This window comes from Geospiza fortis, unplaced genomic scaffold, assembly GCF_000277835.1.
Source record: "Geospiza fortis unplaced genomic scaffold, GeoFor_1.0 scaffold104, whole genome shotgun sequence".
Lineage (NCBI taxonomy): Eukaryota > Metazoa > Chordata > Aves > Passeriformes > Thraupidae > Geospiza > Geospiza fortis.
The window spans coordinates 1071099-1093366 of NW_005054325.1; the positions used below are offsets into that span (position 1 = coordinate 1071099).

The 22268-nt window shown below is 42.7% G+C and overlaps 1 protein-coding gene across 3 annotated transcripts in view; it reads right to left on the minus strand.

Annotated features, from left to right (window-relative positions):
- Positions 1 to 22268, minus strand: part of NFATC1 (nuclear factor of activated T cells 1) — a 101475-nt gene that overhangs the window by 45948 nt on the left and 33259 nt on the right. For all 3 annotated transcript variants that reach the window (XM_031056971.1, XM_031056973.1, XM_031056972.1), the window contains exons 3-6: positions 20879 to 21081; positions 17554 to 17726; positions 15477 to 15617; positions 309 to 364 (exon numbers count right to left, since the gene is read on the minus strand). In XM_031056971.1, the coding sequence (XP_030912831.1) occupies positions 309 to 364; positions 15477 to 15617; positions 17554 to 17726; positions 20879 to 21081 (573 nt within the window). The remainder of the gene's footprint in view (positions 1 to 308; positions 365 to 15476; positions 15618 to 17553; positions 17727 to 20878; positions 21082 to 22268) is intronic.

The following is a 22268-nucleotide window of genomic DNA, read 5'->3' on the forward strand; positions in this document are numbered from 1 at the left end:
AATGATCAGAAATTGCTTTGGGAGCAGCGGAAAGAACTGACCCAGCAAGACAAAAGATGAGCAGATGGAACTGGCCCATCCCGGACAATGAAAAAATATTTTCCAAATGGTCTCTCCTACTTTCGGGATAGCTTCCAGCAAAGGCTTTTTACCCCATGCTCACGTTAAAGAAAGATTTCCAGGAGGGGAGGCCTAAGTACTTGTTCTGTTTCAGTGCCAAAGCCTTGGAAATCCCTCTTTAGTAACAGTGCTGGAGAAGGCAATATATATTTTTCATCTTGATGTTAAAATATTTAAGGCAGACTTACTGGCTTGCACATTTCTTTGTCGGTTTTGGCTTCCATTTCCCACACATGGTGACCATCTAAAAGACAAAAGAAAAAGATATCTAGTTCTTTCCTTTTTTCCTTTCCCAAGCCAAGAAAGGAACAACTTTCACAAAAACAATCTCTTTGAAGGGGCACTGCATAAGTGAAAAGGAGCTCTCACAATGCATTGCAAAGTGTTGCCCAACTAAGAGGCCATCTGAGTCACCTGTGACAGGAGCTCCTTCAGCTTTTCTGAAGGGAAGAACCACAATCCAGAGTGGATGATACCACGATAGGGGGGAGCCACTGGGATTTTGCTCTGCCACTAGCCTGGACAAAATATGCTACTGTTCTACATCTCAATCTGCTGAACTTTCAGACAATACTTCTACTTACGACACCTTTTGAACACTACCTAGGCTCTAAGTAATATTCAATATTAATATTAAACAATACATAAAGAAAGGTAGCATTAAGGAAGCTACTCAGCCATGCAGGATTTGATTTTAATATAGTCTGGCTTGTCATAATTCTGCTACTTAGTTCAAAAGGCAAGGCCATAGGCTTGGAAACACAGCTTTAGACTCCATTTTGAAGTTGGTTTTTTTCAGCTACAGTAGTCCCATTTCTGGAGCTGCTTTTAGTGGTGTGTTGGGTCCTCCAAATCTACCGAATTTCTGTTTTCAAGCAAACATAGATTTAAGCCACAACTATAACTTTTTCTAGGAACATGTCTTTTGGAAGAAACTGGCTTTGTCTAGTCATTTTTCCTGCACATTACTGATACAGAAATCACTGGAAAACAAGTTGGGCTTTAATTTCCTTGCATCTTCAGACTTCAATAGGAAAGAAACGAGAAAAATAATACAGAATGCAAGGTTTCCATTCTGCAGGCCTAGAAAAACACAAATGAAAGGCCAAAAGCAGACTGCTGGATAAGCTGGACAGTGGAGACACATGCAGCTTCATGAGTCCCACCATTGTCAGATGTTACCAAAATGAAGGGAAAACGGAGACTTATGTAATCTCTTTTGTACACTTATTGCAGCACTGGGACATGCAAATGCAAATAATAGTTATTTTGAACTTCATCACATGGATGTGGGGCTTGCCTTAGAAAAACAGCCCTCTGAAAGGCAAAAGAGTGAATGGCACTTTCTCTTTTCACTTTCATGGCCAGGATGAAGGTGACACATTTAGAACTGCCTGATTTATTACAAATGTCTGTAAATAATATTTTTGTGTACAGCTGTCCTACTGTGAAAGGAATGCTGCTGAGGGACTATCCCTGGCGACTGTTTTAATATCGAAAACCCCTTTCTCTTAAATGTATGGAAAGAAGTACAACATGAAGGCTGTAGCACAAATACCACAGTGAATTTGGCAGGTCTTCCCATAGAAAAACAATCAGCAGATCTACCCTCAGTTTCTTCCTACATTTTAACTTGTGATGCTGGAAGAGGAATCCCTTTAATTGGTACTGCCACGTTCAGCTGCAGAGAGAGAAGGAGGAGCCAGACTGTGCTTGAGACTCTTTAATGATGCCTTTGGAGAGTGCCAGAATTGAAGTAGGCTTCTTGAGAGGACTGGAGATCACTTCACAATTTATCCAACAGATGCTTCCCCTGGGCTGTCAGTAGAAAATCCTGACCAAAATTCGGCAAGCCAGGACACATCCCTGTCTGGGAGCAGCCTCCTTTATCTCCAGCCTCTGTAGCACTCCCTCCCTGCCCCTAATTAATCCAATCAGATATAAAAGCAACACAATGCTGACACTATCACACATTTTGCGAAGTGTAGGAACTTCTGCTTGGGAAGGGGTTTGCTGGGCTGTTTTTTTTAAAAACCTACAGACGTCCAGACTAGTAGTTAACATGTGTTCAATTTGCCTTTGTAAATGGATTACCAGAAATTCAGGTTTTTTGCTATGTTTAATTTGTGCTTTGCAAGATGAATGATCTGATTCAGGTTTCTGGTTTTTATTTCCTGCCGATACTTCAGGAAAATTCAAAATGACTCCATCTCCAGCTATTCTTTCAATTATTTCATGCAGCACTGCCTTTATGCATTTTTAAAATTTTTATGATGACAAAAGGAGTTTGTTCAGAAGTATTTTAGATGCTGTAATCTAAACTATTAGAAAAATAAAAAATCCAGAGCCGTGGCTTGTCTTTGGAAGCTGGGAAGAACAATATGGGTTTTGCTCCAAGAAATTCCCTTGGGACTGTTCAGACCATTGGCAACTGAGGGGAAAGGGAAGAGAAGGAAGAAGTAGGGAATAGACAACTCATTAACAGCTAGTGACATTTCATTTAAAAAAAAACACAGGGAGCAAAAGTTGTTATGAAGCAAGAGACCAAAAAAAAAAAAAGAAAAAGAAAGAAAGGAAGACAATTCCTCATATTACGTCTGGTGAACCAAGAGGGAAATCTCAACGCCCACGGACTGGGACCAGCTCCAGGAGGGAAACCTTAGACCACTACGTCAACCTTTTACAGTAAACATGTTTTGCAGGTTTAAACAGTTCAGCTGAAATTAAAAAAAGAAAAAAAGAAAAAAAAAAGGAATAACGGCTTTGGAATGGTTTGTGGGAGCCCTAAGTCTCAAGATAGTCCATCTATGCCGGAGAAAATGGTTTTGCCCCAGTGCCCATCTGCCGGGGAGCCTGGCGAGCAGGCGGGATGCCGCCTCCTGTCAGCGTGTGCTGGAGGAGTGAGGGCTGCTCGCCCACAAAAGTTTCCATTGTACGCCTGCCACATCTGCAGCAACACGCCTGGTCTGGGCCCGAGGCAACTCCCTCCTGGCCGCCAGCCAATCCAAGTACACCAGAGCAATTTATACCTTTCCAAAATGCAAATAATTCAAATTACAGACATAACACAAAGCTGAAGCAGACACATTTCAGGCATTCCCGTTAAAGTTTGCTCTCTGGAATTACCGTACCCAAATGGGCAGTTGTTATACAGAGAGGGGGGGCGATGGAGTCAGGAGAGGAAGGAGAGGAGGAGGCACGAAGGAGAAGGGAGAAAACGTCTTTTCCAAAGGTCTTATTTCATTCCCTTTCATTTCACTATTTACTTTTACGAAGTAATAAGAAGTGTCTTCTCCAAACCAAATGCCTGGCTTTGTTTTGGCGTTTTTAAGATTTATAGTGCAATATTTTGAAGAGAAAGACAGTTCTTTATATAGCTAAAAAGTTGGGTCAAGGTATTATATTGGTGTCTTACGTTTTGTGAGGGGCTTTTTTACCAAATGGAAATAAACCCAAAACATCCATGCACGGAACGGCAGGGCAGAAGCCCTGCAGAGTCCCTGGTGGAGTGCCCTGCTCCCTCACTACCAGCAGCAACAGCCATTAACCCGACAGAGCCAAGGCTTCAAGGGGGAACCACGCACGGGCTAGATGAATCACCCTCAAATCCCTCCTCCTCCAAAGAGACAGCAGCAGTGCTGGGGGAAGGAGAAGCTGCTCTCACCCGTCCTGCACAGGCTGAAGGTTGTGCTGACAGGTGGCCATCAGCACTACTGCCAGCTAAGACACCAGGTTGGTCAGGAAGCCTGACATTTACAGACCCATCCCTGTTATTTATAGCCATCCCTGCTCCGTGTGTGCTTCACCACCATCCGCTTCTGCCTTGTTTTCTTCGTCGCTGTGAAACTCGAAGCACCTGGGATTGTAAATGACGAAAATGCTGTGAACCCACATGTTATGGGGGTGGATTTTCAGCTCTGCAAGGCATAGACACCCTGTTTTAACACAGGGTAGCTGAACGGTGAATGGGCCTTTGTAGCCTGCTCTTATCGGCCGCTCGCTCCAGCGTTGAAGGAAACTGCACACAAGTCCAGAAGTAAAAATACTCTAATTCATCAGGGAATTCCCTGCAGTATGAGTCACCAAGCGGCTTCCCCACCACACCCAGCTACAAGATTTCCACATAAAAAGGCACTGTAAAGGTCTGTTTTAACACAGAAGCAGGGCTGAAAAGTAGTTGTGTAAATCTAGCAGATTCAGTTATTCACCCATAGAGCCTTGTAGACCATGGCATACAAATTTTCCTCATGGAAGAGCAACACAAAGAGCTGTAAAGACTTTCCAAAGACATTTTTGTAGCATCTTCCCCACATCACTGCCCATCCAGAGACATCCCCTGGGGTTTCTAGGGCTGGATTTACCTTTGTGTCTCAGGGAACTGCAACCATAGTGTCAGGGTTTTGCAAGCTCAAAACAATCAAACCACCAGCATAACTTTCCAAAATGATGGACTGCAGAAAGGGAGAAGAATATACAAATGCAAAAAACCCTAAGCTTGGAAACTCAGGAGGGTATAACATCTGGCAACCACTTAAATCTTGCCGCTATGAGATGGGCATAATGGGAACATATAGGTATATTTAAGTGATTCCACTCTGCTACAGGAGATTAAAACAGTCTATATTCTTTAGTGGACCTGTGTTTATTTGAGATATGAGAAGAACAGACATTATCTAGGATTTCACTGCCTATACACAGGGTACATTTTATATTCTTCCAGTCTGTGCTTCAACACAGTTGACTGCACTGGCTGCACTGTAAATCTGTATTTAAATTCATATATTCCAAGCAAAATGGTGAAACAAGCCCTACCCTCCCAAAGGAACCCACTACTTGATTGCTGCATTGTGAGATTACCCTGAACAATAATTCCTATGTTATAGGCTAGATTACTTTAACATGTCCACAACAGGCAGGGCACAGATGTAATGCAGAGTCACTTTGAGGTGCTCTGCAAAGGCTGTCTGCCCTCTTATTTGGCTCTAACAATGCATATTTAAATCCCTGAGGAACTGAGAACTTGAAAGCTTTCAACTTGCACTGCTATCCTTCTCCCCAGGTGAGCGCCCTCATGACACTGAGAGGACTGATCTGTGAAGACGTTCAGAAGGAATGGATGGGTTTCTGTGCAAAGAAGAGGATGAAGACTATGGCAAAGTCTCATCATTCAAACTTAAGAGTTATCCAGTTCTCTGCAGAGATGCCATCAGCTTCCGGGGGAAGGGCAAGTTGGACTGGCAACAAAAGAGGCAAGGAGCAAGCTCTGTTGCTTGGAGGACAGCACTGCCCAGGGCAGTCCTGGGTGTGACCCACTGGCACCGCCTCACCAGCTGGCACTTATGGGTTGGCATGGGTGTACTGCTGCCAGATTTTGCAGGGGCAGCAGCCTGCTCTATTTGAGGATACCACAAGCAGTTTTCTCAGCTGGTCCTACAGCTGTATTGCTGCAAACAATGTTTCCCCAGCTGGACAACAGCAAGGGAAGGGTATCCCACCAAGTGGGTGGGATTCTATACCTATCCCGATGCACTGGTGTACATCTTAAAGACATTTACAAGGGTCAGGCACTAAGGAGGAACCAACACCAGCCAAGCAGTCTGACACGGGATGTACAGGGAAGATGGGGCAAGAGAGCAATGAAACATTCAGAAATACAGTCTGTGCTAGTAGAAAGCAAGTATCTGAATTGCAAGTGGCCAGGACCCTTCTTTTGATCTCCTCAATGGCACTCTGCTCTCCTGAGATCTCAGCTTCTTAGGGACCTGCAAGTAGAGAGATGCCTCCTAGTCCCAGAGCCACCTTCAGAGCAGCTCTACTTCCTGGGGCAGCTCCAGTTGGTGCCATGGCCTGCCTACTGCCCAGCACGTTGTCCCTGATTGCCTCTCCAGCCACCCTCATCTCTATTCTTTGCTCTTACACCACTTTTGCTAAGAGACCACACAGCTGGTCTGATTTTCATTTACTTTATTTCCCTCTTCCATGCTAGGAAGTCCCCCAGATGTTCTTCTGCCCTCCTCACAGCCGACTGTGCTACTACAGAGACTTCCCCACAGCTTTGCTCCCCATCCCTGGCATGCCTTCTGGCATGCCTCTGTCCACGTGCGGCAGGGCATTACTGACCTATTTTTGTTTCCACATCAGAGGTGCTGTATTTTTTGGTGTCTTCTCATAAGCATTTTTGCAGCATATGTATTTTGTCCGCTCCTTCAGCTATACATTTTTGCAGTATTGAGCTGAGTGCCATGTAGACTTAGGTCAGTTTGCCGTCAATACGATACTCTTGAGTTACTTTTTCTCCCTTCTTTACCTTGAATTAACAATACCAATGTCATGCAGCGAGCAGGTGTCAAAATCCAGCACAAAATGGATCTTACTGTACTTTGGAGTCAGTGCCAGGCACGCGCTTCCTCTCTGGTTGCTCAGCTGGGCAAGCCAAGAGCTGAGGGACTCACTTTGCCTGAATGGTGAGGCCTTTTTAGCTGCCTTTTACCACAGTCTGTCTAACAGACGCAATTATTCTGAGTTTCAGTGTTTGCAAATGAACTGTAATTTTAGTCCAGGTAATTAAAAGGAGGCAAAGTGCTGACAACTGACAGATCGAGGTTTGTTTTGAGCCAAAACCATTGGAAAGACCTGCCAGATACTATTTTCAGCAGAATGGAAGCTGGTTGTGCAATTTGTGCTCTCTGGCACCTCCCCCTATTCAAATTATCGTTGGTCTGAGGGTTTTATTTAATAACTTTAAGTAATTCCAGGTCTAAGACACACAACTTCCAAGTAAAACTGCAGCTTGACATCCCTGAAAAATCTCTCTGGAGCAGGCAGGTCAAGCAAAGCACACCCAGCACAGCCACCCACCAGCAGTCATGACAGCACTTCACTCTGGTTTTGATTACATTCACGTCATCTCCTTGTCTTCAGAATTTTACTTTCCTCTGGGAAACTCTAGTAGGCTGAACCTGTGACTCTGCAGCTGAAACTGAGTAAAATATTCCTGGTCCATCTTCTTCTGTCTAATCTGTCTCATATTTTCTCAGACTATTGGAGCAACGAGCCTCACAGCCAGTTTAAATCAAGTTCCAAATTTTTCTTCCATGAACAATTATTTTCCTCTACTTCTGTGCTGGATGCCAACAACACCACCTGTACTATAGCCACTTCTAGTTATTTCTCATCTTAAAATGTAAATTTGATCCAAGTGCTTTTAAATCTTCCTTCTTCATTATTTTTTGAGATACAAACACTTCAACTGTATGACCGCAACTTTTCAACTTCCAGAAACTTCTCGTTATGACAACTCCTTGTGACTTTTGGCAGATACTTTTGAAGAGCATTTTTTTTCCATCTCATTGTCCCCCTCATGTCCCTTTTCTTGTTTCTCTTGTCCAAGAAGGTCAGGCTCAATCTTAGAGGTCCCTCCTGCTATCCTTTGGTTTTCTGCCTTGACATCAGCATCCCAGCAACAAGGCACACTTTGGAAACAATCTATCTCTCTATTCCTGTCTTAAATGTCATTGTATTTTCTTCCACATTGAAGGTGTAATCTTACTTCCTTAGCAGACCTAAAAGGAACATGCTCCTCTTCCCTCAGCTCTCTCCAAATTTCCTGTGCTACCCATCTGAGACACAAACCAATTCTTAATGATGTCAGGAAAGCAAAAAGAGACAAGTTGGCATTTTCCAAAAGAGGTAGGCATTCCCTCCAAAAACAAACAACTTTGAAGGCATCCCCTTGTATTGGTTTATGTAGCAAGGTCTGGCTAGTGGCTGTGCTGCAGGGGTGGAGAAGATTCCAGAAGCTGCCCCCATGTCTGACAGAATCAGTTCCTGATGGCTCCAAGACGGACCCTGAGCTGGCCAAACCTGAGCCCATCAACAAAGCTGGTGGAACCTCCCTGCCAACATACTTAAGAAGGGAAAAAAACCTGCAGCAGCTGTGAGACAGGAGTGAGAATAAGTGAGAGGAACACCCCTGCACACCCCTCAACAGTGAAGCAGGGGGAGAAGGTGCTCCAGTAGTCAGAACAGAGATTCTCCTGCAGCCTGTGGGGAAGACCATGGTGAGGCAGCTGTGCTCCCACAGCCCATGGAGACAACCACGTGAGAGCAGAGATCCACATGCAGCCAGTCAGAGCCCACGCTCCTGGCAGGAGCTGCAGCCCATGAAGGGGAGCCCAGGCAGAAGCAAGTTTTCTCACAGGAACGATGGCTGCAGGGCTGAAGCAGGCTCTTCCTGAAGGACAGAACCTCGTGGAGAAGACTCATGCTGAAGCAGTACATGAAGGACTGTCTTCCATGGGAGGACCCCACATCAGAGCAAGGGAACAGAACGGGAAGGAAGCAATGGTAAAGAGGAGCTGTTATGGACTGACCAAAGCCTCCATTCCCTGATCCTCTGTGCCACTCAGGGAAAAGACACAGAAGTCAGGAATGAAGGAGTGTAGTGGAGCTTGGGAAGTGAGGCAGGGGTAAAGGTGGTTTTCAGTTTTACCTTTGTTTTTCACCATCCTACTCTATTTTTAATTGACAATAACTTGCTTCCCCCAAGTGGAACCCATTTTGCCTGTGACAGTAACTGATATGCCATCTCCCTGTCTCTACTTTGACCCATGAGATTTTTCACCTTATTTTCTCCCCCCAGTCCTGTTAAGGAGGAGGAGTGAGAGACCCATTTGGTGGGCACCTGGCAGTCAGCTAAGGTCAATCTACCATACTTCTTTCCTCCACTGTCTTCAGGCACTGTTCACTTCATTAGACTCTCAGATTTCTTGTAAGGGCTGTGAATTCCTGTGTGTTTGGACAGACAGTCCTACTGGAACAGTAACAGTAAAAACTATGTGAAATCTTGTGCTAGTTGTAAAAGTTCAGCGACAAAGCTTAGAGCTTTGATTGCACAGATACAGCTGCTTGAAGCCACTTAGTCTGGAAGACATGAAAGAATGAACTTGAAGCATTCAGCCACATTTTCTATAATAATAAAAAATTTACAGGATTACTCTGACAAGTGACTTTTGAGACCATGTGGTTATTCCTTATTTCTTTGTTGTCCACAGTAAGTATCTGTGATTGATTGATCTCATTCTTCACAGTGAGAGCAACACCCTGGATGAGACTTGCTGCTGCTGACACCATCTCATGTGTATGGCTGCTGTCCCACTCTGTCTTCACCATTCCCTAGACTAAACAGCCAGGAAAAACTGAAACGTGCTGACATTTCCTACAAGCTGCATCACTACTCCTCTGTGCGCGTGAAAGGGTTCCACCATCAAATGACTCCAGCATCTGATGACACAATTTGCCTAAGGATATCTGTTTCTGGGCAGCGGCCAGAAACCCCTTCAGCTATCAATACATCTCTAGGATCTAGGTTCAAGTGACCTTCACATGAACTCCATGCTCCCAACTTGTATGCCTTTGAAGTTTCCAGTTTATCTAGTTTCCCAAATTTCTAACCTCACTGCGCATGAGTCAGCATGCAATTGCACACTGCCAACTGGAACATGTGTCCTGAACTTGGATAAACAGACAGATAAAGACAAAATTAAGTAGTATCTGCCTATCTGACTAGAGGGGGAAGGAGAGTTTTGCCACTTGCTTATTTATTACGTGAGCTACAGTATGATTACTGGTGTGAAACATGACCCCTTTTTGGCCAGTTGCCCCCCAAACTGCTACTGGCAATGGAAAGAGCAATGGAAAGATCTCTGAGAATGTGAGATCTTTTACCACGTGAAGCTCTGCCAAGACTCAGGTCACCCATCTCACCATACCATCACATCACGTCAAAACAGACTCCAAACCCTGAGCTCCACAGTGTATCTGAGTCAAACCAAAAAGCCCACATGCTTCCTCAACACATCCGTTCCATTCACATGCCACTCAAATATCTTGTCAACATATCACTTTCCAGAACTTTTTGTAAGTTTTGCTGAAGCTAAAGGACTGTGTTTGAATTACCTGCCACATCACAAGGTAAATCCTGCTCACACATGTGGGAAACAGAACTGAATTTCTAAAACTGACAATTGTACCTTAAGGCAGCAATTGATTGATTCTAGTTTTTGCCAGAGACAGAGAAATTTGAGAGGAACAAAAAACCTGTGAAGTGCTAGAGTGGACAGTTACATTCATCCAGCTTCCTTCTTTTCTGTATCACATTTTTCTTGTGTAAAAATTCAGCTGACTGAGCTTGACCACACATCTAACAGAAGGCAAACTGTTACGTTTTCCGATCTGAAATACTCACAGAAAGTTATGATTTCCTTTGGCATAACTATATTTTAAAAAATTGTATTAGTGATTTCACCCAGTTATCTTTCATCTGCTCTAGTTATAACTACTGCACATCAACACCTTCATGTTCTAAGAGCAAAACCTGCTCAGCAAGGAGGAGGAACAGTTTTGACAGAAAAATCCATTTAATAAAATAAAAACAACAGCAGAATGAAGAATTTCAAGCAATAACTAAATCTGAAAAGCTTCCTAATTGTTTGAGAATATTCAAAAAGAAAAATCCCTGGAAGAAATGTTGTTTACACATTATTTATTTTACCATCTTTCAGGAACTTTGAGTGTCAAAGACTTTGGGTGCAATAGCTGAGGATATTATGCAATTAGGTTACAGAACTGTGTAGGTGCCAGGATTATTGCTGAAGTCTGAGTAATTAACAAGTTGTTCAAAACCACTGAAGTCTCTAAGTCTGGAGTTACTTAGAGATAATATGAACACTACAAATGTCCATCAAAGAGAGTGATGTGTCTTCAGGGAGGGGCATTTGTTACAGGGAAGATTAAACATGGCCTTTGACCAGGACAAAATGGCCCTCAACATTAACATCCCAGAGTCAAAGTACCAAAGTCAGTGTTATTTGAGAAACTAATCCCATAGTGAAGTTGGGTGTTACATTTCTGCCTTTTCACTCTTTACAACCTTTGCCCTGAGTTCTCGTCACTAAGCACAAAACAAAAGAAATGGGTTTGGAGCTCTGACTTAACTAGTGGCAACTCAACCCTATGATAATTAATAATAATAATACATCCAATGACCATTTCTGCCCATAGGTCACAAATTGATTATAAAGATTTTGTCAGTTTAACCTGATCTTTTAGGTATGTCTAGACTTTGCCAAATCTGTGAAGTCTGGAAATACTTGAGCTAGTTCCAGTGTTAAAAGCTATAGGAGCGAGGAGCGATTTTTGAGCAAGGAGGGATTTTCAGGGTAGATTAACTATTTCAGATCTAAATATGAGACTTTTTCTAACCCCCAAAACACTCTTTTTATCCCAAAATATTCTACAGCATGCCAGGAACTATAATCCATAATTTACCATAACGTACCCATAATTATCCTGTGCATTATCCCTTGGGATACTGGGTTTGTGTCTCATCACTGAGCTTTCTTTCATCAGTTACAAGATACCTTTTGTGGACAGAGGGATGAAAACCGGGATTGTTTCAGTGCAGTGAACAGTTTTATAGATCACTGATCATAATCTGATATACTGAGAGCCAGCATCTGGTCGTTTTGGTTAGTTAGGGTTTTGTGCTGCTTTGTGTTTAATAACTTATTACCTTTAAAAAAATAGCTTTGAAAAGAGTGTTTGCCGAAAGAGTTATCAAAAAAAGGTTGCTGATAGATATGCAATCCCTAAAACACACTCTTCAAGCATCTCTGCTTTTTCTGAACCTCTCAAGACTTTTGTTGCTTGGTACATTTATAATCTACAAATGAAATAAAAAGTTTTAAAATTTCAAGTAACTAAATCAGTCTTTTGTTATAATTCCAGATCATGATCCATGCAGATGCACATGTTAACAGGAAACATTTTCACTCTTAGAACACTTCCTGCCATAGTTGACAAACACCAATTTAATTTCACCTACTTTTGTAACTAAAATGCACACCTTACTGCCACAGCAACCCCCAGCCTATAGACATCAAGCGACCTGGCCAGTAAGGAGTTGCAATATTTTCAATATTTTACAAAGTACTGATTCTTCTGGTGACAAACAGATGGGTGTTGGCCACCCTCCACATGGCACTCAACAACTATGACATGCACAAGACACTTTTGAACCTCAGGAAGAGAAACATATGACTACAGAGACAGAAAGTGAAAGGAGATTAAAAAAAAATTACTAGTGTAATTTTTAAGCATCAAAGTCATTGTGGGACTCCTCCAGTCTAAGGAAGTTCTGAATTTAAAAGAATTCAGAATTTGAATTGAATTGAACCTCTCGAAGTACATTTAACATTCAGATTTTCAGTACTACTAGGTTTCTTTGACATTTTATACCATTGCTCATCACTGGAAAATATGGTCTGATGTGCAAGCAACAGAATATTGCCCAAAATCTGGCAAAATAAAGCCTCAGATCAACATGTAAGAACTTTTTTATGGTACTGTGGAATCTTGAGCAAATTTTAGTGCACTTCTGAACAGTCACTATTTATTCAAAGGGGCGCCTTCTGCCTGACTCCACCATGAGGGGTTGTCCTTCCAGAGAAGGTCCTCACAGTGGTTCTCCTGTGGTCCTTTCAATGTGCCATGACTTCACCCCCTGGATACCTCATTTTCCCTGTGTGAGACACAGTCGCAGGGCTGCAAAGTTTGTTTTGCTCTGTTTCATACACTTGGCTGAACAGCAGCTTGCAAGGGGTTAAGCTAAAAGCAGGAAGCCACTGCTGCCCCGGCAGAAAGATTGATTTGATCATTCTTCAGGAATTCCCTCTCGTATGAGTCACTGCTCAGACTGACTCCCCCACCAAAGGAAGCCAGGATAATGCCATTCCTCCAGAGACTACAACAGCTGAGGGCTAGCCCTGAAGACTGAAAGCTTGGGACTCATGCTTGGAAAAACATTCAGCAGACCACAATTCACTCAGCAGACTTGGGGAAAGCTGGGGAAAAAAAAAGGCAAACAAAAAGTGTTCTCAAACTCCTTTCGTTATCCAATTAAGTATGCAGACTAGGAGGAACTAGACAAGCTCCAGGAGACTGCCTCCCAGCTTGGGGACTCTGCCTGAGTAAGGACTGAAGACATAAGTTGACACAGTACAATATTTAAATTTTATACAAAAGATACATTCTCTTTATGAGCACAAGGATCTATTACTTTGATCTATTACTCTGTAATAGCTGTGTTTGGCTGCTACCTACTAGGAACGTGATTAACATTCTAAATTCAAAAACAAAAGTGGTAACAGCAGCAAAACTAATGAATGTCTCCAGCTAATCACAGAGGTTCATAACCAGTGCTCTAAGAGAAACTATGCTGGTGTTCCTTCTCTTGACCTACTTTCACTGATGTTCAAGAGCTGAAAGGGAAAGAAACACCCCATGCTGATTTACAAAAGTGAAGGCTGCTAATGCTTGTTCATTTGACATTAAATACAGTGACTGTTCAAAAATCCAGCCAGAGCAGTCTGCCACTAAGGTAATGATACATTGCTCTTGTTTGCTTCTGATGCATTGAGCTGTGTGAGGCAGCATAGCACACAAACCATGGAAGCCTTAAAAATTGCTCAGCCCAGATTAGCCTGCAGCTTTGCTTTTTGTGTGTCATTTCTACTGACACAATTATTGCAGCTCCTGGAGATACTACACTCTTGACTCTAAGGGCTCAGCCCCTGCAGGCTGTACTGCCCTGCAACTGCAAAAAATGCACAGTGAGACTACTAAAGAAAGGCAGAACCTTAAATTCTGTAATTGAAAGCTATACAGTGAATATCCTGCTTTTAGTGTACCTAATGTAGTATGGGAATATAGGAGTAGGGAAACAGTGTTCAGATCCACGCTGTGGTAACACACACAGCAAACAGCAACACAATCACAATCCTTCGAAAAGCTATACTTAAAATTTTCCAACTCAAAAAGAGAAGAGGAAAGGAAATAAGTATTAAGGAATGCACCCTTTAATGTGGTTTCCTTCTTGTAATGAGACAGATCAAGGACTCCTGACATGTCACACTAACCCAGTTCTGTGCAGCAAAGGAAGTTTAAAGTAAAGTAGACATTAACTTTCTTCTCCCGTGGGGAGAACACAGAGAACAGAATTCAGTTTTTTTTCAATTGCAATACCACATTTTTCCTATTTTTTTTACACTTTCTTATGAAATAAAAAGGATGTTTCTGCTGATGTCACAGCCACATCCCCACTGTGTGTGCTGCAGTGCTTGGGGTTCAGAGACATGTGCCAACTGGCCCTCCCCAAAAACCCAAAGCATTATCTCTGCCCGGGCACTTTTGGCAACTTAAACTTCATGAACTCAGATTCTTTTGGGGAATTTCAGGGGAGTCTTCTGCTTTTGTCCTGAGCTTGCTAAGACTGAAGACTTGGGTGTCTTTGCCTCCAGAGCCTCCCCTGCTCTCCCTCCCGTCCGGACCCATGGCCCAAGTTCCTGTGGTGCTATAGGGGCCGCGGGCAGGAGAGCAGCGTGGGAACCTCGTGGGCATAAAGGGTTAAACAGGCGCAGTGTCAAAGCTGGTGCAGCGGCCTGAGGAGTGCCCAAGATTGTTTTAAGTTCGTCGTGGGGGTGGGGGGCTCAGCCGGCAGCTGAGGAATTCATAGCTTGTGCCAGCGCCAGGGAAACCCTTTCCAAAACAAGACTCAGAACTATCCTTAGCAGTCTCGTTTCAGGGCTGACTTTGACTCCCAGCTCCACTGCCACCGCTTATTCCTGTGGGGGGCATTCACACCCATTAGGCACTGTCACTCTGTGATCCACCGCTCCTGCAGGCACATCCTGCCCCAGCCCCAGCTCCCACTCCATGCCATTTTCGCTGTTTCAGCCTGGCCTGCGACTCTTCTCCAGGAGAACCAGTCCCACCACCACAGCACTGCAGGAGCAGTGCTCGGCGAGGGGAAGTTGTGTTCAGTCCTTCCCCCAGTCCTCAAGGTAAACCTGTCCTTCAAATGAATGCATGTGCTCCAAGTCCTCCTCAGCCAGCACCTTGTAAATGCCACAGGAGACACAGGTGCACACACACCTGCAGCAGCACAAATTACACAAATGTTTAAGAAGATGCACTGTACTGCAGGCTTTAGGGGGACGTGGCACCAGAGATTTCCAACCCCTCTCACAGGTCCTGCCTGCTAAACTCATGATTTGCTACAATAAACAAATGCCAAAGGTTGACTTTCAATGTCTCTATTGTCTACCTGTAACTACAGTTGTCACAGTGTGAAACCTCAGCATTAGGCATGGCTCAGATCCTTTCCACAGCTTTGCCCAGTGACATGGAAAACATATTATGTGCAGAAGAAAATGTCATTACCATATTTGTGCTTTCATCATTTGACACAAACACTGTGGGGAGGAAGGCAGATTGGAGTCTAGATTGAAAAGACATACCTGGTGCTTTCTCCACAAAGATGACTTTGGAGTCTTGCAAAAAGTTATGACCAGTCAGTACCATTTTTTTCCCTCCAGTAACAGGAAAACTGTCGGTACTTTGCTTCTCCACCAGAGGCAGTTCTTGGGCAGATCTCTGAGCTGGAGAGTTATAAAGAAGATTAAAAAAAACAAAAGGCAACCACGAACACACAAAAAAGTAAATACTGCATTAGTAAGGAACTTCATGCTTACCTTCATAAGATAAGCTGAGTTTGATACAGAAACAAAGAAAGGTCACAAGGTTTACAGGAAACATGGTTCATTTTCAAGTGCTTTGATTGTAAACAATAGTGTTAAACAGCAGTACAGATTCAAAAGACTCACAAAGAACAAGTGTTTTAAAACTCAGCTTGATATGTACTATATCAGAAAGTGTATTTTAATGGAAATTCATTTCTTTTAAATAATTTTCTCTCACTCTACATGCTGTGTGTTTACATGGCACACATGACAAGGTAGTCACACATGTCCAAAATTTGTTTCAGTCAACATATACCCTACTGTCAATTCTGCAAACTGTCTTCTAGCAGCAGCAGCAGACACGGCCCTTGTGATCCAGCAGCAGCTCACACTTTAGAAAGAATATTTCCAAATGAACCTTAGGGCCCAAGCACACAGGATCATGTAAACTGAATCTGGTATTCTTGTGGCACAAATTTTATCCCCCCTCAGCTGTGGGACGTGAAGAGAGTGCTGCTTCAAGGGACAACGCGACATTTTATCCAGATTATATGGATCCTTCTGGTGTCACATGCACTAAGAAATGTATGAAGTTTTTGGCACCAACTTATTCCACAACCTGTGCTGGAAATATCACTAGAACTTATTTTTTCTCCTGTTTTACACTTCTTTCAGCAGGCATGTGCCATGCTTTTGCTCATTATGCAACACTCAAAGCGGCAGCAGTACCCTGACACAAATCCAACCAGCTTCACATTTAGTGGTTCCTTGAGCTTGGCACTTTTGCACAGACCAGTTCAGGATAGATTCAAACTGTGCCTTATCTTGCTGTGTAGCAACTGAAAAGCTCTAATAAACAACTGCAGGATGAAAGCATGACTCCCATTTTTTGCTTTGTCCTCCAGCATGAATGGAGCTAGGAATGGTCAGGCCTTCCTCCCCATTCCCCCCTCTGCCAGAGCCCACCCCTCGCATACCTGCCAGATGTCAGGTGTCCCCCCTTACTCTGTCAGCATCAAAAAGATCCACTTTGTGAATGGAATTCAACAAAATCTTAAAAAATTGTTTCAGTCCATCCAGACAATAAAAGTAGTATTGGGAGTTAGACTGAAATTCAGCTTCCACCACTTATGCTGAACTATTAAAGCTACACAACGCAGATACATTTCGTTTTGTCTGGGGGAGGCTGATGAGGCTTAGAGAGCAAAAATTATATAGGTATCTTTGAAGGGTGTCCCAGTGTATCTGATAAAATACAGGCTGTTCCTTTAAAGAGACCCCAGTGCAGAAACCTGGCTTCTGGAGGTTTTCTGAAGCTGCAGGCCAGTGTGTCAGTTCTAGGATATTGCTAGCTCCTTATCAAAGGGGCTGGGGTTTTGTTTCCTGATTTTTTGCTTTATGATGGGGAAACAGAGTGAACAGGACATGAGAGATGTTTTCCGAAACTTCTACAGCAGTTACCTTTATGATAAGAAGTCACCAAAACCAAAGACCCTGTCCCTCCCAGGTCTACTATTAGTTTAAATGTTCTTTACTTGTGTGTGTTTTTCTACAACACTCAATGCACAAAGCTACACATTTTTTCCTAAGACACAGATATTCTGTTCTCAATGTAAACCATGTACTTTTGGAAAGCAGATTTAAGTTCACTAACTAGACAGGTAAAGCAAAACCAATGTAGAGCATGTTGGTGTGGACAGAATGCACATGGGGCAGAAAAGTTAAAAACTGTTCAAAAGGTGTGTGGACATGGCAGTGCTGAGTTAACAGTGATCTTAGACATCTTTTTCAACCTTATTGATTAAAAGATTTTCTGATAATATCCAGCAAGAGGAGGATGTTTGTTGCTACTTACAGCACTCAATGGGGTTGGAGGCTACTTGCAAGGAGAGGGTCCTGCCATTGGCCTGTGGGATGTGAACCCTGAAGACCAGACGCACACGCGTGTTCTTACGACCAATGTCCGTCTCTCCCTTGCGCAGCTCGATGTCAGAGTTTCGGAGCTTTAATATCCCAGCACAGTCGATGCTATCCAAAAGGAAACACAGGGCAATTCAATTCACTTCAAGAAGACTTCAGGAAGACACGAGCATGCATATCTTATCTCTCTCCTGCATGCTTTTCTTAAAATACTGCATCAGGCACAGTCCAATGACCAGGCTGAGCGCAGCAGACTTTGTTTAGTACTTGCACTCCCAAGAGGTTGAGCTGGGGCTATTGGTAGCAGCAGGTAGTGGCTGCTGTAAAGAACACAAATTTAGGATGCTCCCTCAGTTCTCAGAGGAAGAAAATCTAAAGGACCCTTCCTCCTCAACACATCCTATAAGGATTGTAGTTAAAGATAAACCAAAGCCCAAAGAAACAGCAAGACTAAAAAAGCCAGTGGGATGCGACAGAAGTGCAGAAACTGTTACTAACCTAGAATGCCAGGCTACTTAAAATTTTACTTGTTACAACTAATTTAGACCAAAATCTGACAAGATTTTCAATCTAGGGTGAAGTCCTGAAATTCTTATTAATGAGCAAAAAAGCTCTCCCTGAGGTCAGTTCTACTGTCAGTTTGTTTGTATTTCAATGAGTTGGAAATACTCCCAAGCTTAGCGCTGAGCTGAAGCTCTGCATGAAAAAAACTAAACTCAGAGTCCTCTCCTCACATTACGGAAAAACGTGCTTTTCATCAGATATAACTACTACAATTTCTGGCCTCACTGTCTTCTTTAGTTTTTTAACTTTGGTTTTCTCCTGGATGAGTTTATGAGCCAGGATTTTTGTCAAAGAATATTTCAACAGAAGAAGCTCCCAGAGCAAAAGACATATAAACATATGCACTCAAAAACGCACTGCAAAAATACCTCTGCCTTGGCCATGACTACAAAGACTACATGGCAATTTCTTCTGGGTACTGGTCTCTGGCATGCATTTTATTACATTGAGTATGCATAGTTAATTTTATTTTGCATTTAGAGAGTTTAATTCCCCCTCTAGACCTTTGAAGCTCTTCTTCTGAAGCAAACTGCAAATAAGCACTATGGCAGCACAGTTTTGATCTGCATTTTTTCTCAAGTATGGATTTCAGAATTTAAAAAATGCCCTTGCTGATACGATCAAAGAAACTAATGAAAGTATTAAAGATCCCCAACAATGCTTATTAGCAGATGAAGCCATAAGAATTATATAAGAATTACATAAGAATTCTTATAGTCTGCATAAGAATACAGAGTATTTGTATCTATGTCAAAATTCTATGCAAAGATCCATAAGTTATGGAAGAAATGGTGCATTTCACCATTTTGTCTCTCCTACAGCAACACTTGTAAATGGAATAATTATTGATGTACAACTTATATCCAAATGTTCAGAGAGGAAAAGGTATTTAAATTCAAGCTTGTAAAGTCATGGACATTGAAATCTCAAGTCAATAGGAACAGCTAAATGGGCAAAAGTTTAAATGGGCAGATGAGCTCTGGTGCTTCACTGAATCAGGGCCTGAACACATGAAGTGTGAGGAAAGTCCTTGGCTCCAAATTTCAATTAATTGGTAGTGCTACATGAGGTTTTAGACTACTGACATGTAAGGCCTATATATGCCAAAGCATAGTTTGTAATTCTTGAGTGAGCTGTACCACAGTCTGGCACACATGCCACAAAAATATTCAGCTTGGCTCCCAAACTGTGTAACTTACCTTTATTTTAGGAAGAAAGATGAATGAAATGGTAATAAAGTTCCTAGATGGCCAAAAACTTGATTCAAACTGGATAAATAAAGTGCCAGATAAATACTGTGTGGGTACAAATTGGTGAAATTTCCTTAACTCCAATTCAGCCCCACTAACATACAATGGCAGCAAACAGGGCCAATAATTCTGAAGGCTTGTCGTGACTTTTAACACAATGCACTGAGAGAGATCCTCAGGTCTTGAGTGATTACTCTAAGCCCAGCTGGCAATGCAGCTAAACATATTCTGGCTCTTCTATTTACATGAGGCACTCCAGGGCATGTTGGACATGACACTGCAAAACAGCTTCTAATAACCACTATGTGTGGAAGGACTTTAGGTGTCTGACAGCATTTTCCACTTCGTTAAGGCAAGGCAAACTGTATGAAAAACAAGGAGTGAAATTGTGATTTTCCTGTGGTATTTGGTTTGGTGGAGGTCAGGATTTCTTGCTTACTTTCTATCTTTCTATATATACGCACACAAAGGTGCATGCATCCATATGTAAATATGAATACATTTACATTTATACACACACCAAGAGCTGTACTTGCACACAAGCACACAGAAATTCCTCCCAAGGCAGACACCTCAGATAATGGTTAGGATAATTTGAATGAAGGGAGGAGACAACTCAGGGAGTAGGCTGATTTGAGGGAGGGGTCCAGAGAGGATAGGATAAAATAGTGTGAAAGGTTTGCTGTATATCACTTACATAGAATACTATTTTAACCTTTATATACCATCCTATAACGGTTTACATATGCTTAAGGGACCTACAGGGCACTTAATTATCACCCAGATATCCTAAGACAACCATGCCTGCTTTTCTGCATAGCACTAAACTTAGCCCAGTTTAACAACTCAGTCTGTAAACTGCATCAACTTTGAATACAGGTTCTCAGAGGTAACCCTTCTTAGTTCTGGAAGATTTGCTTGTAAGCAAGTGCCATGAAAAATGCTGAGTTTTATTATGTGAGAAATGAGTGGTTTCATTCGTCTCAGAAAAACCACGAGGGTACTTGGAAATGCTCTCTAAGAGTTTCCTTTGACATCCAAAGATAAATTTTAATCAGCTCTGTTCCTTGTGCTAGTGCGTATAGGAGCAACAGGTGTCATATTTAGAAACTAAATGCAGGAGCTGAGGTAGGAGATATTTACAGCTCAGTAACCGAGATACTTATTTTAAATGGCAAATAAGCACATTGGCTGAAACTCTAGAATGAAAGTAAATCAGTTGTCATAAATATTTGTGCAGTTCATTCTGCTGTTAAGCTGATTAGCGGCAATTTGTCTCAGCAACGTTGTGGAAACCTACTATTACAGAGAGAAATGCAGGGAAAGAAAAAAAGAAGATAGGGAAAGGAAAATTGTGTACAGAAAGAAAGGAACAAACCCCAAAGAAATTAAGTGAGTTGACCAAGACGAAACTGCTAGGAGTCAGACATGGTGCCTTGGTCTTACATTGCTCTCATGTTGTTCTCTGGAAGAAGAGGGATTTCCAGGACTTTGGTGTTGGAAAGTATTGTTTCATGGCTGGTGGTGGAAACTGTCTTGCCGGTGATGCGGTGAACCTGGTAGAAGGCATGGGGTCGCAGCAGGCGGTCGTCTGCAGTCCCAATGAACAGCTGCAGCGTGAGCGGCTCGCTTTCTAAGTAACCATGGAGCTGGCAAGAGAACAGAAAACGCCCACTGAGCGCCACGCACATAAACTGCTAGGAATCAATTAAAGTTTTATAAGCAGGAGAACCTAATTTCAAGGAGAGAACCTGTGACAGGTGCTATGCGTTAAGTTCCCCCCTTCCATTTTTCCTGTAATGTAATATTGGTACAATAAAAAGGTGCACTCACAAAACGTCTCATTATCCTAAAGGACCTGAGGCACTTCAGATGGACTGAGCTTTTGAGTAGTCCTGCTACATCTACAGAAAACTTTGCATAAATTCTGCTGCAGTGTTCAGCAGAAAAACACAATGAACTTGATGCCTGTTCACAGTACTAAGGGATGCAAAACTGACAGTTTGCAGAGGAAAGGACATAGCTCACCCATCCCCATGCTTCCTTGGACAACTCCCATGGAGCAGCAGCCTGCTGCTTGTGACCTCATTAGCTGATTTTTATGCTGGTAAATACCTCCTGGGACAGCATGGAGACAGATCACATATACATGATTAGCAGCTCACCATGTGTGTCAAATTCTTGTTATAATCACACAAAAATCTCATTGAAGCTCTTGGGCCTGGGTTGAACCTCATCCACATTACAGTGGCTGCTCTGATGACAAGAGTTATTTCTGCCACAGGATGCGGAGGAAGCAGACCCTGACCTCACCCGCACCATCTCCTGTAGAAGCTACTCATGGTTCCCACTGCTGTGGAGTCCCCAGACAACGTCTCACTTGTGGCTGCCACCTGACATTGGGAAATGAGTCTCACAAAACCAGTTCTCTTACAGGGGTTAGTGGCGAAGTTTTGTCCCAAGGGAAGGGAAGATGCAGCAACTATAGGAGGGAGAAATGTGCGCAAGGCCCACTGTCCCAGGAGATGCCCCACCCTAGAGCAAACCCACTCACTTTGTTGTAGGTTTAGGTTCCACTGTGAATGGTTCATGTGGGTTTGGGCATGAGTTATTCACCATCACTGCATACCAAAACTCAAAACTTACCACAATTTGGTAAGGAGCAACACTAGTTTTAAGTTAGCTGCAAGTTCAAAGCTAAATAAAACTGAAAACAAGCGGTGAAACCCATATATCAAACACTGCTTATATTTGTATTTTGTCTATTTTCACTCTCCTTAAATTTTCACACTCCTTACAAAGCAATTTCATATTATCTCTCCAGGGCATTTTATCA